This window comes from Rhizophagus irregularis, chromosome 19 (genome assembly GCF_026210795.1).
Source record: "Rhizophagus irregularis chromosome 19, complete sequence".
Taxonomy (NCBI): domain Eukaryota; kingdom Fungi; phylum Glomeromycota; class Glomeromycetes; order Glomerales; family Glomeraceae; genus Rhizophagus; species Rhizophagus irregularis.
In genome coordinates, this window is record NC_089447.1 from 1,743,759 (window position 1) to 1,755,424 (window position 11,666).

General features: G+C 30.2%; 4 protein-coding genes across 5 annotated transcripts; 1 reads left to right on the forward strand and 3 right to left on the reverse strand.

The window, feature by feature from the left end:
- Positions 1-730: 730 nt before the first annotated feature.
- On the reverse strand, positions 731-5,451 carry OCT59_010931 (uncharacterized protein). 2 transcript variants are annotated; one of them, XM_025322109.2, is made up of 23 exons: positions 5,251-5,451; positions 5,065-5,170; positions 4,948-4,990; positions 4,538-4,649; positions 4,277-4,454; positions 3,980-4,182; positions 3,677-3,902; positions 3,546-3,597; positions 3,446-3,464; positions 3,161-3,369; positions 2,990-3,084; positions 2,891-2,913; positions 2,768-2,823; positions 2,621-2,694; positions 2,475-2,547; positions 2,310-2,396; positions 2,120-2,238; positions 1,952-2,049; positions 1,796-1,884; positions 1,466-1,719; positions 1,137-1,388; positions 1,030-1,065; positions 731-951 (listed from the first exon to the last, which is right to left on the reverse strand). In XM_025322109.2, the coding sequence occupies exons 1-23, from the start codon at positions 5,411-5,413 to the stop codon at positions 909-911; spliced, it is 2,610 nt and encodes an 869-aa protein (XP_025167115.1). In that variant the 5' UTR covers positions 5,414-5,451; the 3' UTR covers positions 731-908. The 2 variants fall into 2 exon arrangements, with proteins under 2 accessions (XP_025167115.1, XP_066000841.1); XM_066136190.1 differs by having other exon boundaries at positions 1,137-1,719.
- A 411-nt stretch (positions 5,452-5,862) lies between these two features.
- OCT59_010932 (mitochondrial 37S ribosomal protein uS14m) lies at positions 5,863-6,667 on the reverse strand. Its single transcript, XM_025322110.2, has one exon. The coding sequence runs from the start codon at positions 6,448-6,450 to the stop codon at positions 6,133-6,135; it is 318 nt and encodes a 105-aa protein (XP_025167116.1). The 5' UTR covers positions 6,451-6,667; the 3' UTR covers positions 5,863-6,132.
- Positions 6,668-9,007: 2,340 nt separating this feature from the next.
- OCT59_010933 (uncharacterized protein) lies at positions 9,008-10,711 on the forward strand. Its single transcript, XM_025322111.2, has 8 exons — positions 9,008-9,156; positions 9,231-9,283; positions 9,343-9,424; positions 9,505-9,648; positions 9,746-9,806; positions 9,868-9,913; positions 9,981-10,140; positions 10,227-10,711. The coding sequence occupies exons 1-8, from the start codon at positions 9,025-9,027 to the stop codon at positions 10,410-10,412; spliced, it is 864 nt and encodes a 287-aa protein (XP_025167117.1). The 5' UTR covers positions 9,008-9,024; the 3' UTR covers positions 10,413-10,711.
- OCT59_010934 (uncharacterized protein) lies at positions 9,952-11,645 on the reverse strand. The gene is made up of 5 exons (XM_025328318.2): positions 11,594-11,645; positions 11,349-11,466; positions 11,006-11,278; positions 10,848-10,937; positions 9,952-10,769 (listed from the first exon to the last, which is right to left on the reverse strand). Exons 2-5 carry the CDS (start codon positions 11,457-11,459, stop codon positions 10,482-10,484), a joined length of 762 nt encoding a protein of 253 aa, XP_025167118.1. The 5' UTR covers positions 11,460-11,466; positions 11,594-11,645; the 3' UTR covers positions 9,952-10,481.
- Between the last annotated feature and the right edge of the window lie 21 nt (positions 11,646-11,666).

Below are 11,666 nucleotides of genomic sequence, written 5' to 3' on the forward strand. Positions count from 1 at the left end.
TTAAATAATCTTTTTTTTTAATCTTTAAACTTTATAAAATAAAAAAAAAAATTCATTAAAATTGGATTACTGAATTTTAAAATACTTGCAAAAATTTCAATAAATATATTATATATAATTTATTATTAATAAAAAATACAATATTACTATAAAGATATATTGTAAAACCTAATTGTAGAATCTAACCACCCTTCCCTATCAAATCAACTGATTTCTGGCCCTTTAGGATGAATTTTAAGATACAATTTTACTACCATTGAATTCTTCTCATTGAGAAAAATCCAATGATATAAATTTTATTAAAATCCAATCAGTAAATCACTTAAAAACAGGGGGTGTATAGGATAAAAACTCCCCTTGTAGTATGCAATTTTGGCCAGAATCAATATACACAAACTCAAATCTGTTAAATTAGTGGGGTACAGTGAGGGTGTACGATATTAACGTACAAACTGGCCGGAATTAACGTTAACGCTATCACGTGCAAGTGCATACCTCCTAAACTCGGGCCAGTTTGTACGTTAAAATTGTACACCCCACTGTATGTTAAGTACCCCGAAAATAAGCACCCTGGCTAGAATTATGGCGATTTTGGCCAGAAATTATGAGGATCTTGGCCGGCATCAAGTGCAAAAAAGGGGTGCTTATATACCGCAAAATATGGTATATATTTTACAAATATATTAATGTTAAATGTAATTAGATTTTCATACAACAAAACCAAATTATTAAATAGATAAATAGATTATAAATAAACTCTTTTTTATTACTTAATTCATCATAAATCAATTCATTTTTAATCATCCATTAAAAAAATTAATAATATTAATCCAATTACAATAAATATCATGTTATTGCATAATAAATAAAGCTAATTATTACAAGAAATTTTCTTCCAAATCTAAAAACTAGATATGTTTTTTTGTCATAACAGGCACAGGTTTAATCTCCCTATAAAATAGAAAAGATGTTAATAAATTAAAAGTACAATTTCAAAATATTTACATATAATGAATATCTAAAATTTACCAAATTTGATCTGCATATTCTTGGATAGCACGGTCACTATATATTATAGAATGATTAATAAAGTTAAATACAAATTGAAAATGTACTAAATGTAATATTATACATACGATGAAAATTTGCCCATATGTGCAGAGCACATAATACTCTTCGTTGTCCATCCTTCTTGATCCTTATACGATTCATCCACCAACTTTTGTGTATCAAGATATGATTGGAAGTCATCAGAAATCAAATAATAATCTTTACCATGAGTCAAAGTGTTGATTAAAGGTGCAAAGATGCGTGAATCACCAAATTGACCTGATTCGATATCATTAATTACAGCTTGTAAAGAAGGATCCACTGGTACGCTACGATATCTAGATTGATAATGAAAGCAAAAAAAAAAGCGCTTAACAATTTCTACATTTTGTTTATTCACATGAATTTTGCTTACCTATGAGCATGTCTCAGGTCATCAACTTGATGAGCCAAATTTCCAAACATGAAAATGTTATCGTCACCAATTTCTTCACAAATTTCAATATTAGCACCATCAACGGTACCAAGAATTAAACCTCCATTCAAAACAAATTTCATGTTACTGGTACCGGAAGCTTCTGTACCAGCTGTTGAAATATGCTGCGAAATGTCTGATGCTGGAATAATAATTTCAGCAACTGAGACGTTGTAATCTGGGATAAAGACAACCTTCATAAAAAAAATATAAATACCATATTAAATATAATTCATATTATAATGATGATAATGATGAAATATTTTTTACCTTCAAAGAATCTTCAATTGAATTATCGTTGTTTACGACTTCAGCAACACTATTTATTAGCTTAATGACCAATTTTGCGATATAATAACCTTCGAGTTTAAGAGACTAAGTTAATAATCATTAAATTTCTGAATTATTTATACTTAAATTACTAACCAGGAGCAGCTTTTCCTCCGAAAATGACAACTCGATGAACAACACAGGCTCTTTCTTCAGAGGTCATCTTTTTTAATGTATTGTATCGGTGAATAACACTAAAAATAAAATAGTTGATTAATTATTTATCAAATAATATAATAAATTCAAAAATGAAGTTGAACATACCCCAAAATATTCATAAATTGTCTCTTGTACTCATGGATTCTTTTAACTTGGACATCAAACAAAGCATTCGAATTCACCGTAACCCCGGTTGCTTTTTGGATATAATCAGCCAAACGAACCTAACACGATGAAAATTCAACATTCCAATTATTATACAATTATTATAATATTAGGATCAAACGTTGCATACTTTGTTTGAAAGTTTAGCGGCGACCCAACGTTTTCTGAAATCCTTATTGTTAACGTGTGATTTAAGCCCTTTCAATAAATCAAGATTCTAATAAATTCATATTAGTAATAATAAAAAAAATAGTAAAATAATTTAATTTAATTAAATTGAATGATGCAAGTTTACCTTTAACCAATTTTTACTTCCTAAGGTTTCAGTTATTAATTCACTTAATTTAGGATTGGCCTGATGTAACCATCTAATGAAAGAATTTGTTATAATTAATTAAGAATTACGTCAAAGTAGAAATTTAATAATTAACTCAAAAGTACCTGCGAGGGGTAATACCATTTGTCTTATTTTCAAATTTACTTTCACCATAAAATTGGATGAAATCTTTGAAAATCTAATTAAAAAAAAAACACTTTGTTAATCAAAATGAAAAAAAAAACATATTATAATTTATAATTTGTCTTTACCGTTTGCTTAATCAATTCTGAATGTAACGCGGCAACGCCATTGACCCGATGGGAACCTAATAACAACCAATTGAGGTCAAGTCTGATTAAATTTTCATAAATATGGAATTTAAAGTGACTTACCAACAATGGCAAGATGTGCCATTCTAATAAAAAAATATATATATTTGCGTTAATTAAATATCAAAAACATAAATTGAATGACTTTCTGTTAAAACCAACCTCACGAATTGAGGTGTTGATTCTTCAATAATAGACAATTTGGCCAAAAGATCACGGTTATTAGGGATAGCCTTTTCTACTTTTTGTAAGAAGAACTGTAATCATATAAAAGTAGATTTTTAGAGTTAAGTGTTATTAAAGATCGTCCACTTCGATTACCACGTTACCTACCAAATTGATATCAAAGATGATTTGCATATGTCTTGGTAACAAATATTGTATCATGGGAACTGGCCATCTTTCCATAGCTTCGGGAAGAATAGTGTGATTTGTGAAAGCAAAAGTTTGTGTAACAATGGCCCATGCTTCATCCCAACCAATTCCTTCAAGATCAACCAATATTCTTTGAAGTTCGACAATAGCAAGTGTCGGATGGGTATCTATGGAAATATTTAATGTCAATACTAAACATATTATTTACAAACCGAAGTAACATCACTTATTCGAAATGCAAACCATTCAATTGGATGGCGACCTAAGTAAGAAATAAAAAAAAGATAAGTAAATAATATACATTTTAGAAATAACACGTTACACGGATTTTATCCATAATTACTTGTAAGGGGAAATTACTCCACGGTTTTTCTGATTTTTTGAAACGGCGAACACTACAAATTAATAACAATTACTTATAAATATAACATTTTTCAATATATTATACGAATGTCTCAATTAATAAGTACTCACATATCGAAAAGGCTAGCGGCTACCCAGAAATATTGCTGTTTAAGACGTAATTCTTTACCAACCATATGGTTATCATTAGGATACAAGACAGCAGTTATGTTTTCAGCTTGCATCTGTTCATAAACAGCTTGTTCGTATTGACCTTCGTTGAATCGGGTAAGATCAAATTGACGCTTGGGTTTACTACTCCAAAGACGGATGTTAATACAATTTTTGGTACCATATCCTAATTAGGAAATAAATATTCATAAATGAATGTCACAAAAAAACAGTGGTAAAAATTGAAATTAGGCAATCATTAACCTGGAATGGGTACATCATATGCAATTGCTTGAAGTGTATCACCGCCTTCCCACGCATATCGTTCATGACCTTCTTCATCAGTATAACGATTTACGGAGCCGCAAAATTGAACATCAACCACAACATCGAGACGAGGCAATTCCCATGGATTATCAAAGTTAAGCCAATAATCCGGAAATTCAATTTGGTATCCGTCCTTTAATCTATAAAAACAGCCGGTTTATATTTAATTAGATTTAATAAACAAAAACATTTTCATCATTATAATATAAAATCGATTAATTATCGATAGTGTACCTTTGTTGAAAGATACCATAAGTGTACCTAAGACCATAACCCCAAGCAGGATAATCCATAGTAGCTAAAGAATCCATATAACAAGCAGCAAGACGACCTAAACCACCATTGCCGAGGGCAGCATCGACTTCTTGTTCAAGAACGTCTTCCATCGTAAAACCCAATTCCTTGATGCCCCCTGAAAGGAAAAGATAGAATTATGCATAAACTCAGAATTGAATAATCGCGTAATAAGCGCATTAAAGTATTCATGTGATATACCCCCATAGTTGTCTTTTAATCCCAAATTGAGAAGAGCATTATCTAATGATCTTCCCAGCAAGAATTCCAAAGACAAATAATATACACGCTTAGAATCAACTTCAGTATGGGTCTAATATGAAATTAGGAGATTAATTGCGAAAAAAATAATTTATGTGATCAGAATTTAAAATTGCCATTGTTTTATGTGGCTATAATCTAGTTAACGAGGATATTATTTGCAAAATTAATTGACAAACATCTTATATAAGTGTAATATTATGCATACAAGTCATTGGCTTTAATTAATGATCGAATTTGATTTATTACAATAGCATTAAACTTGCAGTAATCTTTACTGTGTGATTCAAGGCTAATGAAACACATATTCTTTTGTATGAAACTAACCAAACCACTTAAAAAGCACTAACCTGTTGCGTTTCATTCCATCTCTTGATTAATCGATCTCGAACGCTGTAAAATTAGTAATTAGTAGACCTGTTATAGTGATCCTAATAAGAAACCACGAATTTGAGTTTACGACTTACCTATGAGCCGTTGCTTGATATGCGCTAAAATTATCAATATTATAGATCGATCTAGCGAGTGTTGTAGTCACGTGACGAATAAATGATTTTTGAAAAGATTCCTTATCTTATGAAAAGCATAATTTTCAATCAAAAACTTTTCATTGATTTGTCAAATTAACTAATTTTATCGGATCAAATACGAACCATCAGATTCATCAGCACCATATTTTTCCCACAAAGCTAAAGTTTCTTTAGGCAATTTAGCTATTTCTTTTTTAAGTTCTTTTTTCCCAACTCCGGTATAAGTACGTTTATGGTGGCCAGGCTTTGTAGTACCGTCAGCTTCAGCAACGTTAGCATTAGACATGATATATTGATATGTAAGTTACAAAGAGAAATAAAAATAAAAAATTTTACAAATGGGAAAAAAGGAGGATATTTATCGAAAAGTAGTAATCAGCAAAATCAGTTAAAAAACCATGTGTAAAAAAGATATGTGCATGTTGCACAAATAAGATAAGGTGATCTTAAATCTAAATAATCGATAAATTACAAATAAATGCTATCATCATGGTGTCAGAAATAACAATCAATAGCGGTTTAACGCCTCCTTGACTCTTATTTCTTTGTGTTATCGTTTAACAAAGAACACAATTCGTTTTGCTGATCGGTACTTTGTCTAAAATGAAAAAAAAATGCTGGCATATTACATCACTACAGATTTCATAATAAGTTTTCTTTCCGAATTTTTACATTTTAGGAAATATTAAGAACATAAGTGTATGTTCATATTTAGCGAACTGTGTTGGTAATTCTAAGGTTTGGGCGACATGCGATTGCAGGATTCTAAAATATTGCTCAGGACTGGATAAATGAACCGTTTTTAATATTAAGAATAGTCATTCAACATATTTGTTACAATAATAATAGTGATTTGTCAAATACTTATATAATAATAAATGAAGACACTTATTGCTTAACATATTTTCTATATTTTAATTTAAAATATGTAAATATCGAATGATATTTCATGTGGATTACTAAATTTGTATTTTTCTCCAATGATGACAAACATTCTTTAATCCTTCACCAAACGGCTTTTTTGACTCCAGGTATCTCTCCATTTAAAGCTTTCAATCTAAATTGATACCGGCAAAGTCTTGAATCTCGAAAGATACCACGAGCTCGACCAGTTTCAGTACAACGGTTTCTGATTGTTGAAGGTCGTGCATGACGAGGGAAAGAATTTAGCATAAGTTGAGCATGTTGCCTAATTCTTGGGTGAACCTGTTCGTTACGTGTAATAAATCGATAAGCTTGTCGAATTAATTCAGTGGCTGCAACTGTTTCGCGAGTTTTTATGTCGCGACGAACTCTTGCTTGACTTAAAATACGAAAATGCATTGTTTCTTTTTTTTCCAATGAAGCCAGTCGATCAAATTTGTGATTTTAACCATCCAATCGGAATTAATTACGTTTTAGTTTGAGAATCAAATGTGATCACTGATCAGTAGGGATGTTAACGGTTCGGTCCATCCGGTTTTCGGTCCAAAAACTGGTGGTTTGAGTACAAAACCGAACCGTTATAGGTTTAGAACCAGAGTTTGAACCGAAGTTTGGACTGAAGTTTAGACCGAAGTTTAGACCGGATATTTATAGTATTTTATACAAAATTGTGTAATGCAGATCATGAATTTAAATATATCGTATATCGTCAAAAAATTTTTTATTATAAGAAAAAAAATTACCAACAAAATTTCACATAATGTAAAAAAAAGGAAAAAAAAAGACATATTGCAAGTATTGATTCAATTTTCCATTCTTTCTTTTTCTGATATCCAATTTTTCATGCATATAATTGCCCTTGCCGTTTCAGGATCTAACCTATTTCTAGTTTTTGAAATAGTTAATCCCGAAATTGAAAATGCCCTTTCTGATGGAACCGACGTTGCTTGGATTGTTAAATAATCCTTAGCTATTTGAGATAGTACTGGGTAATCCTTTTCATAAGTTTTCCACCAAATTAAAGAACCTGTATTACTATCTACTGGAGAATTTAAGTATCGATCTAATTCATCATGCGATACTTCTTGACGAATATTATTTGGATTAAGTAAATTAAGAAAATAATCACGAGATGATCGTGCTGGTGCTGATGGTATGGTTTGATTATTTAAGGGTAAATATGACAAATATAATTCTTGTAATTTACTAATAATTTCAGTTATATCATTATGACTAAATAATGTGGTTTTGTAGCGTGGATCTAATATTGAAGAAGTAATGGAAGATTGATTCAAATATTTGTCCCAATAGGCTTTCAATTTATTACAAATTGCTGATGCTATTGCCTTTTGTGTATGGTGATTTCCTCTTTGATAATGATCCAATTTTTTAAACATTCCATTAAAAACCAATCTTATATCACCTTGTGTAGGATTTTTTGATGATGATAATAAATTGGTTGCTTCATACATAGGTTCTAATACCTTTGCTAATTCCTGTAAAAAAAAAATAATAATTAATAAATATATAATTATAAAATAAAATAAATAATAATTTATAAAATAAAAAATACCTTAATATGTCGCCATTCAGATATTGTTGGAAATAAATCTCCAAGTTCTTCAACATTTGTTGTTGCAAGTAATTCTGAAACACCCTGCATTAAGATTTGTCTATTAATCATAAAATATGTGGAATTCCAGCGAATGTCTATATCTAAAATTGGTTTAAGAAATTTAACTTTTTTAAGGGTACAAATTTCTGATAATTTATCCAAAAATAATGGTGAATTCTTGATTTTAACAACAAATTGACGAAGTTTTTTGATTTCATTTCCAACATGACTCATTCCTGCTTTTACTGCTAAATTTATAATATGTGCAGCACATCTGTAATGAGTAAAAGCCATATTATTAAACTCCTGATCTAATTCAGTTGCTAGTTGATTACCACATGCTATCATGTTGCTTCCATTGTCTGTAGTTAATGCAAGAATATTATTACTGATACTAAACTCTTCAAGAATTTGTAAAAGCTTGCTAGTAATTAACCCAGCTGTATGAGAACCATTTACAGGAATTAAATCAAGTAAGAGATTTTTTAATTCCCAATTGTTGTTAATATAATGCATTGTTACTCCAAGATAACAATCTTTTGAGATTTCTGAAGTCCAAATATCAGTAGTAAGAGAGATTTTTGAGTTAATTTGTGAGACTTCATTAATTAACACATTTTTTCTCATTTTATAATTTTCTATGAATTTTTCCTTTAAGGTTTGTCTGCAAGGTAAAATATAGTGGGGATTCAATTTATTAATTAATAATTTGAATTCAGGATTTTCAACAATGGTAAAAGGTTGCAAATCAGTTGCAACAAAATCAACCAAAGAATCTGTGATAGGTTTAGATTTTGATGGAGAGTAAGGTTTAAAACGTAAAGTAGTTTGGCGGGTTTCAGGTTTTTTATAATGTGATGGATGTTTTTTAGTTAAATGACGTCGAAGTGTAGATGTTGGATTACCAGGTGAATAAAGTTTTGCACACAAAATACACTTATAGTTTGTAATTAACCAACTTTCCTCATCTTGAATTTTTTGAAAAAACTCCCAAACATCTGCTGACAATTTCTTATTTATAATTCTTTCATCATCAGATGCTAAGGAATCATCTGATAAATTATTATCGTCATTTTCAAAAACTCCCGACATAGTTGTAATAATGCAAGGTGATATAAAAAAATGTAAGAATGTAAAATCCGTTATTCTTTTATTGTAAAAAGTTACGCGTGCAGATACACGTAACCGTTAATTGAACCGATCTAAAACCGGTTCACTAAACCGGTTTCTATCGGTTCGGTCTCGGTTTGGTTTGACGTTTGAACTGAACTGAAACCGGTCCTATGATCAAACTGCGGTTCGAACCATCCAATCATAAACTGTTAACATCCCTACTGATCAGGCATTCTTTCCGTAGTATGACTCTTACAGCGACACAAATTCCAACAAAAGCTGAGGTCAATCTTCGAAGACTCTTGGCTGTTTGCGAGAGACAAGCCTCAGAAGAAATCAGCTTAATACGTGGGCCAGATAAAGTGAAATACGTAGCAGTAAGTATTTTCTTTACTATAGTTTTTTTTCCCGATATAATCTAATTCCTTTTTCGACTCCTTTTTCATGTTAGAACATAAAATATCTACGTAAATTATTGGAACAGATTGAAAAGGAAGTCAATAGGTAAGTATTTTGACTGAGCGGATTTATCTCAAATGTAAACACGCTAATTTTTTTTCTAGTGAGCAGATCGATAAAACGGCAATTAGTGAATACTCTCGTAAAATCCAACAATTATCGAACATTGCTGACGAAAATAAATTGGTAGTAATTTGAATTTATCCTTCTTTTTTTGTTTTACTTTATTTTATTTTTATTTTTAAAAAGTAACAATTTTAACGTAGACATCTCCAGTAACTCGCACATTTTCACAAGCGCGTTTTGTAAACCATGCAAATCAAACTCAAACGGAGAAAAACAAAGAAAATCAATTAGAATTGAAAATGGTGCGGCAGGCTGAAAAAGAACAAAAAGAAGAACTATTACAGGTTTGTTATGAAGTGAAATCTGCCAAATCACTCACCATATGACTAATCACAAATTTTTCATTATATATAATTTTGATTACTAATTCTCCATGGAAAGCCGCCGACAACATTCACTAGAGAGCCCGAAGTTATGAAAACTTATTCCAAGAAACGAACTGGTATATATATATCGAATTTATCAAGTTATTAAAATTTCTCACTTTTTTAAATACTTTATAGAATTATTTTCTTCCGAGGCTCCCGGCTCCGAGATTAGACAACGAAGGTAAAAGATTGTTAGTATTTTCGTTTTATTTATTTACTTAATTTAATAATAATTTTATTAAATAAAGAGTTAATACCTTCGATCCCGAAGACACGACAAATATCGAAAGTGTTCTACAACATCACCGAAAAACTCAAGAAGAACTTACGAATGATTTGGTTAGGATGGTAGAAAGATTAAAATTGAATTCAGAAACGTTTGGAAATATATTAATAAGAGATGAAAAGGTTTGTCGTTAAAATGTTATTTTTTTTTTGATGAATGAAAATTTAATATTGTCTATTTAATGTTTTTTTATGATTTAAAATAATAGATTATAGATGAAGCTCAAAATGTTATTGGAAGTAATTTAGATAGATTGAAAAGAGAAGGAAATAGATTAGGAAAATACGCTGCACGATCCAGTAAGACTACTTGGCTAGTTTGGTCGGTTGTATTATTTGTGTGCGTTACATGGTTTTTGATGTTTATGTTAATTCGTATAATTCCCAAAGGATAATAGCAATATGCAAATTTGGTTTTTTCACATGACTTGCTGATTATCTATAAAATGTCCAACAAGAGATAATCAAATTAATTTTTTTAATATTTGTTGATCTGCATGCTTCCCTTCTCTATACTGTTCAAAAGCCATTTTCCAAACTTTTGTAGTTTTTGCCTTATAAAGATACTTTTCTTCATAAAAATTTCCAATCCCCAAAACTCTTTTTACTTCCTTGCGAATTTCTTCATTATATACATAATTTTTTCCTCCAATGATTTCAATATATCTAATCTGATCATCATTTTCAGGATCATAAGAATATATCTTATCAGTTTGACAAAACCTAAACACCTTGCGAGAGGATTTCGACGTCTAGTTTACATATTTAATTAGAATATCAGTATTCAAATAGTTATGATAATATATATCGAAACAATTTATGTTAATAACCTTATCTGAAAGCTTTAGTATACTATGAGGTCGAAAATTATCTGGTAATTCTGCCAAATTTTTTCTTTTTTTGTTCCATCTCTTATGATACTAATATGAAAAATTTTCGTATCAGAAACATAAAAAATAATAGTTTATAATTCAACAATAGAACTTACCTGTTTCTCTTTTAGTCTACCGTACCACACATAAATTGCACGTCGCTTCAAATATAAGTTAAATTTTTCTTCTGCCAACTTCTCCTTGTTATTTTGCATAATCTTACGATTTTTCCAACAATTTAAATATTTTCTGAGTTGTTGCTTTTGAAATGGTGTGAGGGTTGGAAAGGCCCCAGGAAATGGATTAGGAGGTTCGAGCCTTTGAGAAATGGACGGTATAATTGCTCTCGGTATAACGATCGGCTGCTGAACAATTGGGCCAAGACTTGACTTCAAAATCGATAACAATTACTCAAGTGCTCGATATTTAGACCAAGAAATATTTATAATAACTGCGTACCTCAAGTAATTCTTTCCCTAATTTCTTTACTTGATCTAATATAGCGGAAGGATAGATAGGGTTATGGCGGTTATTATGACTTTTATTTATTGAATCTACTATTGGTGGCATCTTTATTCTTTAAATAGAAATATATATTTATTTATTAATTAATTTCTTGTTTATTTCCACATATCAACTAGTGTATATTATAGTTGATTCTAAGTTAAAAGCTTTAGATCTATTCCTTTATATCCAATACCTGCCTTTTTTCTTGAGTTGATCATGCGGTATTAATTTTTTTTTCCTTGTATCCACGAACGTTAAAAAAAGCCCAAT